Source organism: Rhinolophus sinicus, linkage group LG10 (assembly GCF_036562045.2).
Source record: "Rhinolophus sinicus isolate RSC01 linkage group LG10, ASM3656204v1, whole genome shotgun sequence".
Lineage (NCBI taxonomy): Eukaryota > Metazoa > Chordata > Mammalia > Chiroptera > Rhinolophidae > Rhinolophus > Rhinolophus sinicus.
In genome coordinates this window covers 7,673,156-7,688,441 of record NC_133759.1, presented here as the reverse complement: position 1 = coordinate 7,688,441, position 15,286 = coordinate 7,673,156, and the positions used below count along the sequence as shown (strand labels likewise).

Here is a 15,286-nt window from a genome sequence, read left to right as displayed (position 1 = left end):
ACGCGCTTTCAAATTCATAGCGTAAAAGTACTTCAGAAAAGCGATCCCTGACCATACACTCTTGAACAACTAATCATACTCAATTGACAGTCTCTGCGTAGCAGTCACCGCGACTTGGTATTTTTCTTAATAATCGTCTACATAAATTGTATGAGAATCTAGTCTTGACTTGTTGGGAACAGAGCCTGTTATCTAATAAACATTGTTCAATGAATATTTGATGAACGCATGAATGATCTACAGAGGTGGAAAGGTTTTACATTATTAACAAAGTATGATTGGCCATTATGGATTTATGAACATAACACTATATGACCCTACAACAGAAGGTGACTGAGAAAGTCTGGTGAGTTTTTGAGACCAACTTTTTTTTTTTTTTTTAATTGGGGAATATTGGAGAACAGTGTGTTTCTCCAGGACCTATCAGCTCCAAGTCGTTGTCCTTCAATCTAGTTGTGGAGGACACATCTCAGCTCCAAGTCCAGTTGCCATTTTCAATCTTTAGTTGCAGAAGGCACAGCCCACCATCCCATGTGGAAATTGAACCTGCCACCTCATCATCGAGAGCCTGCGCTCTAACCAACTGAGCCAACTGAGCCATCTGGCGGCCCCTCCAGCTCAGCAGCAGCTGGTTGTCTTCAATCTAGTTGTGGAGGGCGCAGCTCACTGGTTCATGTGGGAATCGAACCGGGAACCGTTATTCAGAGGTTGTGCTCTAACCAACCGAGCCATCCGGCTGCCCGAGACCAACTTTTAAGAATGAATAGAATGTGATGGGAACGACATTTCAGATGCATGGAAACAACTAGAACAAAGCCATTAAAGTGTGAAAGCATGCTTGGTGGAACTTAAACACATGGGATGGAAGCAGAGATTTTGCTTGTAGCAGTGAATTTTGACTTTATCCTGTAAAAATTGGGAAACCAACTTGAACAGAGAATGACATGATCAGATTTACAGATTAGGAAGATAGCAATTGCAACAGTGAATGATAGCTCAGAGGAAAAAACACTGGAGAAAAGGTGACCCGATAAATAGGCTAGGAATGAGAAGCAATGAGATCAAAATACGAGTAAGACATGGATCATGCCCTTTAAGGGCTCAGACTTTAGAAATGATAATAGCTGGTGTTTATGGTGCATTTCTGTGTGGTGCTTTGTGCCAAGTACACCTACATTCCCACAGATTAGGATATTGAGGCAGAGAGAGGTTAAGTACCTGGCTAACAAATACATATTAGAGTCAGGTTTTTGAACCCAGGAATTAGGCCCTGGAGTACTACTTCCCCCTCTTCCCAAGTACAATGTGTTTTCAGTAACAGCATGTGAGTACAGCAGAGAAAACGCACTGGAGTAGTTCTGAAAGCTGTTTCATTTGCTGGAGTCATAGGGAAGTTGGTTCTTCCAGGGCAGTGGTATTTCCAACTTTATGCTCAAATAACTTCTAAAATAATTTGGAAAACCATACACCTTTTTTATTAGAAAAATATCTAAAAATTTTCATCAAAAATTAAATCATTGAAGAGCACATTATAAAAATAGACATTTTAAATAAAATGGTTACATCACTTTTTAAGTAATCTCAAACTTACAAAAAGTTGCAAGTATAGTACAAAGAAGTTTTTCTGTTCTTGAACTATGACAGTATATTGCTGATATCATGCCCATCACTCAAACATCTGTGTTTCCTACAGACAAGTATATTCTTTTACAAAATAATCACAATAACATTAAAACTGTCCTCAGACCCCATTCAAGTTTTTCTTGTTGCTCCTAGAAGCTCCCTTGCAGCAAAGATTCCAGATCAGAATCATGCATTGCATTAGGTCAAGTTTCAAGTCTCTTTCAATCTGGACAGGTCCCTAGACTTTAACTTTCACAACATTGACAACTTTGAAGATTACAACCCATTATTTTGTAGGATGTTCCTCAGTTTGAATTTGGCTGATATTCTTCATACTGTGTTCTTTTCATTTCATACAATCAAGTGGCTCATGATTTCATTTTTTTTTAAATTTTTTTAATTAAAGTTTATTGGGGTGACAATTGTTAGTAAAGTTACATAGATTTCAGGTGTGCAATTCTGTATTACATCATCTATAAATCCCATTGTGTGTTCACCAACCAGAGTTAGTTCTCCTTCCATCCCCATATATTTGTATGACCTCATTTCTTCCATTACTCTGATGACTTGGTTAAGAGAGTAATTGCCAGGCTTCTCTACTGTGAAGTTATCATTTATGCCTCTGTAATTAATTGGTATTTTCTGGGGAGGTATTTTGAAAGTATGTAAATATCCCATTCCTCCTTTAAATTTCCATTTATTTTTATCAGACAAACCCAAATGGCTCCAAACTTGACTAAATGCAAACTTGACTAAATGTAACTTCCTTCTCTAACAATTAAAAATCTGGCTGCTATTATCCTTACTATATTTACTTATTATAACAGTTCACCTATTGTAACCGATGTACATGCTGAGCTACCCTCCCAGGTAGGGACTGGCTCCTACACGGGAATGCTAACCCATCCTAATATGCTTACATCTACCTTGCTCTACTCCACCTAGTGCCTTTAAGACTGAGTTATTTGAGAAGAGATAGTCGGGAAATAATAGCAAAAGCAAGAAGACGTCACTCTAAAACCTACTGAAGTCTAAATATGTAATAATTTGTTGGCCATGATAAAATACACCTTATCTCTTAGCCACAATAAAATACATTCAATCTCTTAGCATAGGAGTGCAATACCATCAAAATTACTGTCAAAGCACAAATTATACAAAGTAAACTTAATAATCAATGGGGAAAATTACAATTATTCCATGGCCTTTAAATTTTTTTAATCAAAACATTAAAAACCCAATTGGTTATCAGTATATAAGGAAATGGATATAGTAAAATTAAATTTATTTAGTACATTATAATTTAAAACATTAGAAACATTGAGAATTAAAGGGGGGTTTTTTTGGTGAAAAAATTAACAATAGTTTGAATGTCTCATTATATAACTTATGAGCAAGGCTTTTTTTGTTTGGGCTTGTCAAACTCTCATACCCCTTTCTAAATTTTGATCAGCTTCCAACATTTTGTACTTTGCACTTGTAATGTGAAGCTTTTTACAGGTATCATCTCCTCTGAGATGTCTTCATCACTTTTTTTCACAGTTTCCTCATTTATGTGGATGTTTGGCTTCACTAAGTTCCTCTGGCTGTATATCTTGAGTCTCTTAAAGAATAATCAGTGTCAACATTCCTATGGTCAGCTGTTTCTTCTCTAATACTGTTTACACTTGATTTGAATTTCACTTCATAGCAACAGAATAAAACACAAAAATCACATGACCATCTCAATAGGTGCAGGAAAAAAGACAAAAAAAAGTTTGACAAAATCCAGTACTTTTCATGATAAAAACACAGAACAAATTTGAAATAGAAAGGAATTTTCTCAACCTGACATTGAGAACTCCTGGGCATCAGTGAAAACTCTATCACTAACATCATGCTTAATGGTGAAAGACTGAATGCTTTCCCCCTAACATCAGGAACAAAGGTATCTGCTCTTACCACTTCTATCCAGCGGTGTACTGGAGGTTCTAGGCAGGGCAATTAGGAAAAAATAAATAAATAAATAAAAGGCATTCAAAGTGGAATGTAAGTAAAATGATCTCTATTTGCAGATGACATGAACTTTATATGTAAATTCCTAAGCAAGCCACTAAAAAAATCCCATTAAAACTAATAAATGAGTTCAACAAGGTTGGAAGAGAAAAAATCAGTATACAAATATAGGCATACTTCAGAGATATTGCAGGTTCAGTTCTAGAACACTGCAATAAAGTGAGTATCACAATAAAACAAGACTTAATCTTTTTGCTGGTGGAGGATCTTGCCTTCAATTTGTAAAAAAACACAACATCTGTGAGAACAAAGTGACGTACAATAAAATCAGGTGTGCCTGTATCAATTGAATTTCTACATACTTGGAATAAACAATCTGAAAATGAAATTAAGAAAACAATTGCATTCTCAATAGCATCAAAAAGAATAAAATATTAGGAATAAATTTAACAAAAAAATGTAACTCTAGTACTCTGAAAAATACACCATATTATTGAAAGAAACTAGATATAAATAAATGGAAAAAATCTTGTTTATGGATCAGAAGATTTAACATCTTTAAAGTGACAAAACTCCCCAAACTGATCTACAGATTCAATGCAACTGCTATCAAAATCCCAACTGACTTCTTTGTATAAATGGATAAGCAGATTCTAAAGTGTATATGGAATTGCAAAAGACCCAGAATAACCAACTTAACTTTTCAAATCCTGAAAAGAACAAAATGGGAGAACTCATATTGCCTGATTTTGAAAGTCACTACACAGCAATGGTAATAAAGACAGTTGTGGTGCTGACACTGGGGAGACATACGGGTCAGTGGACTAGAACTGAGAGTCCAGAAATAAACCCGTATATCTATGGCCAACCAGTTTTTGACAAGGCTGCCAAAATCATTCAATGAAGAAAGAATAGTCTTCAACAAATGGTGAGGAGAAAACTGGATAGCTACATGCAAAACAATGAAGTTGAACCTTTACCTCACATTAAATACAAAAGTTAACTCGCAATGTTCAAAGGCCAGAATGTAAGAGCTAAAACTACAAAATTCAGAAAACGAGGGCAAACCTTCATGGTTTAGATAAACAAACTGTGACACATACAATGGAATATTATTCCACTTTTATAAAGGTGATTCTGACACGGGCTACAACATGGATTTAAATCTTGAGGACATTATGCTAAGTGAAATAAGCCAGTCACAAAAAGACGAATACTATATGATTCCACTATACAAAGTACTTTGAGTAGTCAAAATCCTAACGACAGACAGTAGAATGTTGGTTGGGCCAAGGGCAAGGGCAAATTAGGAGTCATTGCTTAATGGATATAGAGTTTCAGTTTTATAAGATGAAAAGAGATATGGAGATGGATGGTGGTGATGGTTGTACAACATTATGAATATACTTAATACCATTGAACTGTATACTTAAAAATGGTTAAGATGGCTAAGTGAAAAAAGTCAGAGAAACACAAATACCATATGATCTCATTTATATGTGGAGTCAAAAAAACGAAACAGAAAAAAACCAAGCTCACAGATACAGAGAACAGATTGGTAGTTGCCAAAGGGGGTTGGGAGTTGGAGAAATGGATGAAGAGGATCAAAAGGTATGAATGCCCAGTTATAAAACAAACAAGTCATGGGGAATTAATGTACAGCATGGTGACTATAGTTAATAACACTATATTGCATATTTGAAAGTTGCTAAGAAAGTAGATCTGAAAAGTTCTCACAAGAAAAATTTTTTGTCACTATGTAAGGTGACAAATGTTAACTAGATTTATTGTGGTGATCATTTCACAATATATACAAATATTGAATCCTTATGTTGTACACCTGAAATTAATATGTCAATTATACCCCAATAAAAAATTAAAAACAATGGTTAAGATGGTAAATTTTATGTTATGTGCATTTCACAATAAAAAAAATGGGGGAAGAAAGAGATAACCAAAAGGGGCTTCGATTATTGAACTTATTAGCTATAAGCCATAAAACTATTATGCTTATTTTCCCCCAGTTTTCTTGAGATATAATTGACATAATATTTATTAGTTTAAGATATACTATGCTTATTTTTAGACATTAAATACAAGTTTGAAAGTTTCACTGAGAAATTGGAAAACTATTAGAAGTGACAGCAGATTTGAAAAAGAGCCAAATAGAAAATATAATAACTGTAATTGAAAACTCTGTGGATATATTGGGCAGTAGATTAGACACAGCAAAAGAATCAGTGAACTAGGAAGATAAGTCAGAAAAAATAAGTTCAAAAAGACCAAAGAACGAGGGGAAAACAAGGGGGAGACAGGGTAAACAATAAGAACAGTGAAAAGTTCTAATATACATGTGATTGGAATCTCAAAGGATGAGCGAGTAGAGGCAATAACTGAAGAAATGATTTAGAATTCCCCAAAAATGATGACAGATATTCATAAATGCAAGAAGCCTAACAAACCCCAAGCATGACAAATAAAAAGAAATTCTCATTTAGACTCATTTTAGTAAAACTGTAGAAATTCTAGAAGATGTATTATTAGAGGAAAAATAACCGGATTTGTAAGAAGGAATAAAAAGCAAAGAAAGTGGTAGTAACTCTTAATATTAACTGTATAAAAGAAGAACGTCTTTGTGGTTTAAAGATAGAGAATTGAAATATTTAACAAAATAATGTGTAAGTTGTGAGTGGAGAAATGGTAGTATTCTAAGAAGGAAGGTAATGATATTACCATTAATATTTGATAAATTAATGATGTATTTAATTTCTAGTGAGCCATTAGCAGAGTAGAAACATTGCATATCACTCACAGTCGTACAGTGGGGGAAAAAATAGGCAACAAAAGAGTGGAATGGACTATAGGAAACAGAAAATACAAAACGGATGGTAGCTTCAGCCCAAAATGTATTAGTAATTGCATTAAACTTATTAGAACCAAAAGCCTTCACTTAAAAGACAAACACTTCACATTGGACTGGTTTGTTTTTTAACTACGTTTCTTTTTCTTCTTCCCCTTCCCTTACTGTCCTGAACAATTTGTTCCGAAAGCTATCAGATGAGGCATCTGTCCACAGGAAACGGGGTTGTGGTAGCCCAGGTATGATGTCACAGTCTAGGCCAGATGATAAGGGCAGCCACATAGTGGTTGAATGGCTGTCCCTTGTGGACTTTCACAGTCCAAGAGCAGTTAGGAGGGCATCCACATGGGGACAACCCAGCACACGGTGTCTGGTCCCAAATGCAGTGAGGTCGGTGCTCAGGATGCCGAGGGGCAACCTGGCATGGTGAGCCTAGGCAGGGTGAGAAGGGTTTTTCATCTGGGAGAGTCACCTTAGGCTTTTTCAGAGCCTAAGCAAGGTAAGGAAAGCCTCTACACAGAGAGAACAGCCTGACATGGGATGTCAGAGCTGGAAGGATTTTTAAATAGACTTCCAGGGGCTGTAGATAATTTGATTATCACAGATTAAAATTATCTAACTAGTTTATACAGATAAAAGACAAGATTTAAATTTCAGGAAAGAACTAGAAACTATTAAAAAAGGGCATAACAGATTTGAAAGGAAGCAAATAGAAATTCTAAAATTGAAATAAACAGTAATTGAAATTGATAACATGACGGTTTTAATAGCAAATTAGACACAGCTGTATGAAGTGCAAAAACAGAAGCAGAAAGAAACATGGACAAATAAAAATAGATCAAGATAGGGCCGCCCGGTGGCTCAGACAGTTAGAGCTCTGTGCTCCTAACTCTGAAGGCTGCCGGTTCGATTCCCACATGGGCCAGTGGGCTCTCAACCACAAGGTTGCCAGTTCAATTCCTCAAGTCCCTGCAACTAAGAATGAACACGGCACCTTGAGCTGAGCTGCCGCTAAGCTCCTGGATGGCTCAGTTGGTTGGAGCGCATCCTCTCCAACCACAAGGTTGCCGGTTCGACTCCCACAAGGGATGGTGGTGGGCTGTGCCCCCTGCAACTAGCCACGGCAACTGGACCTGGAGCTGAGCTGCGCCCTCCACAACTAAGACTGAAAGGACAACAACTTGACTTGGAAAAAAGGGACTGGAAGTACACACTGTTCCCCAATAAAGTCCTGTTACCCTTCCCCAATAAAATCTTTTTTAAAAAAATAAATAAAATGTAAAACTTGAATGCTCTAAATATAAAATCTCCCTCTCTCTTTCTCTCTCTCTTTAAAAAAAAAAAAGATAAAGATACATAGAGGATAAAGAAGTCATAATCCATATTTAGATTCCCAGAAAGAGAGGAGACTAACAGAATATTTGAAGAAATAATGGCTGATAATTTTCAAACACTTTATTTCCAACAATAATCCTAAATCAAGAAGACCACGAACCTCAAGAAGGAAAAAAAAAAGCCATATCTAAATACATCATAGTAAAAACTTTATGTGACTCCATTTCCTCTGTGATGGGCTGTGACAGTATCTTCCACAAACAAAATGTTTAGGAACTGTAATCCACATGGAAGTGATCACCCTCCAACCTCCCTGCCAACAACCAGGACTTCTGGCAATACTACACACAACAGGAATGACATTCATGATATAATATATCCTTGCTGTATACTTAGGAAGTTCATGCCTCCAGTAAGTACAGGAAGTGACTCTGACAAGTATCCTGAGGTTGCCATTTCTACACGGTTTTTTGAAAAGCGTTCTGCTTGACACAGATGGACTCAGGAAATAATGCACACTGATTACGTAAGTGTCGGAGACACTGAGTTCAAAGTTGCTCACCACTGTCAACTCTGGTTTCAGCTGTCTGCTTTATGGAATAGCCATAGTAAGTTGGACTTTCTTTTCCCGTGATAAATTATTAACAGAAGAACACCGAAAATCTCTTGAGGGCTCAGCATGTCCTAGACACTGTTAGGTGATAGGTATAAAGTAGTGAACAACACAGATCAAAATCCCTGCCCCATGAAGCAAGGCAGAGTGTAGTAGTAAGATATATACACAGTATGTCCTATTTTTCTCTTAGTAATGAGTTATTCACCCAGAATACAACATCTTTCCAATTCACTAGCCCCCTTTCCACTAAGACCTGTCTAGAGTTCATGATGTCTATGGAGTGTTTATTCAATAATTATACTTTTAATTTCTAGGGTTTCTAACCAGTTCTTTAAATATTTAGCTGTTATTATTTCTGACTTTTATTTCATAATTTCTGTTCTTTATAAATACATAGCCTTCATGTCTTTGAATATTCTAAACATATTTATTCTAGTTATAATCAAGTCGCTCCATTATTTTCATTTCAGTTGCAGTGAATTCATCTCTTGATGCTGATTTTGTCTTTCCTTTGCTTAGGTTTTCTTGTATGTTTTGAAGCTTACCTTACGAGTTCCTTGTGAATGGCAATTTTTTTCTCCCATATCTCTTCCTTCCTGATGGTTTTGTGGTAATCTCTACTCAATCCTCCAGGAAACCAGAAATAAGTCTTACATTAGTAACTTGAGACTTTGTTTCCACCATGAAATTTGGGAGATAGGAGACACAGGAACCACGTGAGAAGGTAGCTGGATTTAGGTCTGGATTCAAAGTTGTATCTGCTCCCTAAGTATACAATTTCATTTAACTATATATCTTCAGTTAGTTAACTATATATAACTGGAGCTTGTAACAACAGGCTTCATGAATGGATGGCCCGTAGTATTCGTTTTTTTTTATTCAATATCTATTAAATTTGGGGGGCCCATCAAAAGTCCTTACTGCAAACAGCAATCCTGGTCCCAGTTATGCATATTACATGAGGCACCCCCTCAATCATATTACATTATAGGCTATAACCTCCAGACTGCTTCTATCGGGTTTTGGATCCGTAGCCCAGCAAGTTTCCAGGTCTTTCTTTTTGGTCCACATAAATGTTTTACTTGTTTCCAAATATGGGTAATTTTAATCTTTTCTTATGAATTTTACCATGTGTTTGGAACAAAGGGAGTGGCATCAAGATCAATACTATCTTGACCAGAAGTCAGTTTCATTCATGTTTTTTAAAAAGTCTATATGTTGGTCCTTTGGCAGTACCACGGTTAACAGTGTTAGCTAAAAAGCAGCCTGGGAGCTATATATTTTCTTTCCAGTTATACCAATAAATATTGCATAATATTCAGAATAGGTGACTTGTATAATTTGGCCGATGACATAAACTAGAGTTTCTGTCAGAAATAACTGATTTTATAACAGTGTTTAATGCATACCAAAAAACGTGATACTCAGTTACCCAAATCCTCCTATTTCTGCAGAATGAGTAGGAGCCTGTCTGAAGTAGAGAAATTTCTAGATGGAGATGTTAGCAAAGAATGAAGTTTAGAGACTGGATACAGGAAAATAAGGCAATGATAAGGAAATGACCAGGAAACAAGAGGTGTAATATGTGGGACGGAAGGAAAAAGATAGATACCAACTAGCACTCACCTTAACATAAAGTGGATCATGTTCTCAGCCTCCCCGGACACAACTGTTCATTAAGAGTAGTTCAAGGCTCAAGAATAAGAGATCTTCAGAGAGAAAACTAAAAATATAAAATGTGCAAAAAGCTAAAGTATTTAAAATGCTCCACTTGCACCTCTTTTACAGTGCTTACTCTAGGTTTTTAAGACTTATTTACATGCTTTTCTCATCCCCTCTACCACATTAGAATTTCCTTTGGAGCGGAGATCCATATCACATATTTATAACTTAACACTCACAACAGCATTTCAAACATAGTCTGTATGAAGCTGAATCCATCATCTCCAACTCTTGGATCCCTTAATTTAAGAGCATAATCCTCCTAGTCACGCTGGTACAGATGTCAAAGTCATCGCTCCACACACCTGGGGTCACCAAGCAGCCTAGAACTCTTCATTCGTCCTCTGGTGCCCTTCTTTTCTGCCTTTTTCACAGCTGAGCATAGGTAGTTTTGAAGTCCTCATTACCATTCCTCTAATTATAGATCCTAGCTTCTGCTTTTCCAGCCAATTTTCCTAAAATTCATTATTTTGTTTCCTAAATGTAGTTCCTTTACTCTCCTTAGAACTGTAAAAAAAACAAAAAAAGATTACAAATAAAGTCAAAATTTCTTAGCGCAGCATTCCCCACTCTATTTTTTCTATTTTCTCAAAAACCTGTACACATAGCCAACCCTTTGGCCATACTGAACTACTGTATATCCTTAGCATTTGCCCCTTGTCCCACCTGGATTTCTTGGCTCACATAGTTTTCTCCTGGATGTTGCCATTCAGGAGTAAAGGCCTTTCTCTGAACCCCTGTAATACTTTATACTTCTTCTCCAGCATTTATCGCTTTGGATTTGCTTCACACGTTTTCATCTTCTCTAATAGGCCCTAAAGCCCCTTGAGGACAAGGTCCTCCACGCCTGCTTAGCAACCGCTATGTAGTTCACTCAAGCATCTGTCCAGGGATCATTCCTCACACACCACAGAGCCATGTCCTGCTCAGAATAGATAATTATTTGAATGAACGAATGGTGTTCCACGCCCAACACCCCACCATTCTGTCCACAGTAGAAAGAAAATAATAAATACTTGTTGAATTTGTTTGGACAAAAATGACGGGATATGGTACTGATTCTTCATATATCCTGAATGGCCACATCTTAAAACCATATTCTAGGTTTTTCCAGCAGTAAAATCCTGACCCAGCTTCCGAGTTTCCCATACTGAGTTGTCTCCTTTTGAATATGGATTCCACCGAACTCACACAGAAGCCTCATCCAAAGGACTGCACCGTACATACAACAGGGACAATGCACTTTCTCACTTCTGAAGCGATGGGATGGGGGGGGGCGGGGAGGAGGGAGGAGGACAGAGGGAGGGCGGGCCTCCCCGCGACCAGCAAGTGCCACCTAGGCCTTTCCCTAGCGTTGCATAATATATTCACAACGCGCGATCACGTTGATTTCATCCTCCTAACAATGTCTTGAGGCACAAATTCTCACCACCCTAAAGAAACGGAAGATCGGAAAGGAGATGGCGAAGAGAAGAGGCGTGGCAACAAGCTGTGGCGGGGTGGGCGGGTGGAAGCCCGGAGCCCAAGTTGGATTTCGTTCCCGGTTCAGCCCTGACCCGGCCTGTTTCCTTACTCGCACAGGGAAGCGCGGGGCGGGCGCGCAAAGGACACCTAAACCCTCCCGCTCTCATACTGCCGGATGCTGAGGCGCTGCGAGAGGATCGGCCGTACGCAGCCCCCCGGCGGCCCAAGCCAGCTTCCTCTGCGACCCCAGAGCTACACGCGCGCCCACACGTTCGCGACTCTGCCGGAAGTCCCGCCTGCGCCCGCTGCGGCCGCCCCCCATTGGGCCCTGCACTGGGGTCTAGCCGCGGGTTCGCCGACCGCCCGCGGTAGCCTCCAGCGGCTACTATGAGTCCCTGAAGGGGAACCCGCTCGAGACACGCTGAAACGCAGGGTTGAGAGCGGGAGGCGGGGCCGGAGAGGCTAGGCAGAGAGCGCCCAGGCGGCGGGCGGGACTTCCGCCCCGGGACCCGGAAAAGGCCGCGCCATCGCTGGTGGGAGTTGTAGTCTGGCCGTAGTTGGGGGGGCCCGCGGCTCATGCGCGGTGCACCGAGGCTTGTTTCACATCTGTAACAACAGGTGAATTGGGCTTTTTATTCTCCCCTTTCGTGCCCCCTTGAGGAGCTTGCCGCGGCCAGGGGTGGTCAGCGCGAGGAGGGGCCCGGGTGCGACCGCCGGCTTGGCGGAGAGTGGGGCGGAGGAGCGGGCGGGCCCGAGGAGCAGGCCGGGCATCCTAGGCCTGCGGGAGAAGCCGGCCGGGCCGATCGTGGGCAGCCAGGCCTCGGCCTGCCGTTGCCATGGAGCTGGGGCGGGGGCGGGGGGCAAACAGGTCCGCTGGGGCCGTCTTGGTAGCCAGGGGCTCCACGGGGGCCGCGGGAGAGGCAGCTTCATTGGCGCAACAACGCCTCCGCCTTAGGGGATGCTCGGTTTCCCGAGCAGGGCCTGGAGAAAGCTCCCGGAGTGCCCTGGGACCTTTGTCTGCCTCCCCGTGTGGCCTGGACCGTTCGTCCAAAGGGAGGCCTGGTGCAATCTGTCCCCCCTGGTTTGCCCCCTTTTGCACCGACCTTGTCACTGGGGGAGGCCAAGGGGTGAGGTGTTCTTTGTTTGCTGGTGGTGCCTTGTCCCATTTCGCAGGGAAGACCTAACGCATGTTGGGTTCTTTGTTTGCAGTGAACTGGAGTCCCAGGGGTCCTCAGAACCCCTAAGCCAAGAGTATGGCTTCAGCGTGCTGTCTAGCTAGTCCTCTTGTGGCAACATTGGTCACCTTAATTGTGATTTTGCAAGACACAGATTGTCCCACTTTGCACCCCCAGTCCACAGGGGCTTGCCACACACTGTAGCAGGTGTACCGCAGATGGCCACTTGCAGATGGCCACTTGCAGACCCTCAACCTGTTTTTGGTTGCAACTTACTGGCCAGAGTGAAAAGAGACGTTGTCTGATGGTTTCCTTTGCACATTCTTTGAAGGCAGTCATCCCACACTCATCGTGGGTGTTGACCACATCTTGTAATTTACACTTAACTCTTGGAGTTTTGGAGTTTTCTGGAGAAAGCACTCTTTTCCTGATACCGTTTTTGGGGTTTAGGATCGTGCTCTTTATTTGTGTAGCTGTTTAAGGAACAAGAAATACATCCTTTGCTGCATTTTTAAAAAACCTGTGTAGGGTATCCCTTTACCTCCAAAAGAGATTTACTCTCCATGTGTTTTAACTTCTGTGGCTGTGGTCCTAAGTTTATCAGTTGGGCACTTCTTGCCCCTTTCAACTTTTGAAGATGTCACTCTAAAGTGTTATTGCAAAGACCGAGCCATGGCACATCTAGGTAATGACATGATATCATGGGAATTGGGACAGTAGTGTAGCATAAGGAAGGTAAGCTTTAGAACTCAGTCCCCGTCAGCAGATTTCCATTCTGCCCTGAGGCAGCTGTGGGATCCTGGGCCAGTTGTGTAACCTTCTCTGGGAAAGAGAATTCCTACCTCATCGGGTAGTTACATAGACTAAGTGAGATAATGTCTAAGGAAGTACTTTGTAAACTGAAAATGGCATTCAACATCTAGTTGTTATTTCCCCACTCTGGAAGAGCTGCTTTATCTCCCTTAGATGGGTTCACTCTATAGTCATGGTGGGAGCAGAATTCAGAACGCAGTAGGCCGTGCTCTGGGCTTGGAGAAAACGCTCTCAGACCTACAAGCCCCTCTACCATGAGGTCTCTTTCTTGGTATCTTACAGGTGCTGACGAAGGGCAGCTCACAATTTGATGGGTCTAGAGTGGGTCACGGCAGGTCCTGAAGTGAGGCCAGTGGGTCCAGTGTGTGTTTCACACCGCTAACAACACTTGTCCTTGTTGTCAAAGTTAGTAAATGAATTTCAATGACCCGGAGCAACTTTCTTTCCCCGTGGGGGGCCATCTCTTTAGGGACCCAGGGTTGTACTTCCCAGGAGGAGGCCCAGCCTCGTGATGAGGAATAGCAAGCAGAGAATTCAGCTCCAGTTCAAAAGCCTACAAAATCGGAGACTTCCACTGCTCTTGTAAGGTAAGTTGGCTTAGCCACGCACACAAAGCTGTGCTGGCTCTGCTGCTCAGCCCCGCTGTGAAGCAAAAGGCATATATTCAGTTCGTTTGTGACTATCTTAGATGACGGGTATCATTTTTAATTAGTCATTATGGAAGCTCTCTGTCCTTGAATCATCCCATAGTGACTCTACTTGGAGTTAAATGGTGTTTCATTATGCAAGAAATCTTGACATAATATTATTTTACTTATCTCTGAATTATTTAAGAGAAACTCAGAACTGTGAAGGTTTCCGACGTAATGCTGTGTGACAAGGAGGGCAACTGTCTTTTGGATCTCTGAAATGTTCTAGAGCTCTGTGAAATACCTTTAAAAGATCCTATCTTGAATATCATACTATATTTTTTAGACTGATACAGGAAAAGAGAGTGTTATATGATATGTTACATGAGATAGTGTTGCCATGGAGAGGATTGGGGACTTTTTAAAAGCAAAACCAAAAGCCTATTTACAAGCAAATTAACTTATAATTTCTTAGCAAGAAAGTATTGTTTCTTAAATAATCACTTAGATGGTTTAGATTTTATAATATTCAGGTTTTCTTTAAAATTAGAATCTCAAATTATACCTTTCTTCTTTTATTTTGGCTAGAAGGCGTCTACAGAATGTAATTTCTTAAAGTAAATTGGATCATTGTTGATATTGTATTGAAGTTTTCTCTCTGAGCTACCATATCCTATCGGCTGAAATTTCCGGCATCCCTGGGGGAGAGGAGGCCATCAGGGCAGACCTGCTATGGACCTGAAAGATTCGGCCCCAGGTCAGCCCTCCACCCCCCACCATCCCACGATTAAGAGGGAATAGCAGTCAGGAGCAGGGGTGTAGGCCCCAGTAGACTCCCAGGAATGTTGAACATTACCCTGACTTGCTAAAGCATTGTGTAGATGTTTTTAAACTAAGGCCACATAGTGTTCCTGCACCAACCCAGGAGGACTGCATTGTTAAAAACATCTATGAGTGTGAGTGTTTCTCGAAAACAAAATTGTTAAACCAGAGGCATTACTTGTTTGTGGTTTTTGGGGTTTTTTTTTTTAAGTCTCTAGGTAGATTCCTCAGT

At 40.4% G+C, this 15,286-nt stretch overlaps 1 protein-coding gene and 1 long non-coding RNA gene across 10 annotated transcripts in view; one reads left to right on the top strand and one right to left on the bottom strand.

Moving 5' to 3' along the window:
- Positions 1-1,574: 1,574 nt before the first annotated feature.
- Positions 1,575-11,979, bottom strand: LOC141567161 (uncharacterized). Its single transcript, XR_012489576.1, has 3 exons — positions 10,457-11,979; positions 10,056-10,152; positions 1,575-9,194 (listed from the first exon to the last, which is right to left on the bottom strand). It is a non-coding gene; the product is annotated as an uncharacterized LOC141567161 (long non-coding RNA).
- The window catches only part of DHX30 (DExH-box helicase 30), a 26,484-nt gene continuing 23,175 nt past the window's right edge, over positions 11,978-15,286 (top strand). For 3 of the 9 annotated variants that reach the window (XM_019723986.2, XM_019723984.2, XM_074312446.1), the window contains exons 1-2: positions 11,978-12,233; positions 14,073-14,190. Coding sequence is in view for 2 of the 9 variants with exons in the window: in XM_019723983.2 (XP_019579542.1) it covers positions 14,965-14,989 (25 nt within the window). In the remaining 7 variants the exon portion in view is untranslated. Of the gene's footprint in view, positions 12,234-13,885; positions 14,191-14,820; positions 14,990-15,286 lie in introns of those variants that run through there. The other 6 variants (XM_019723985.2, XM_019723983.2, XM_074312444.1 and 3 more) reach the window with 5 other exon arrangements.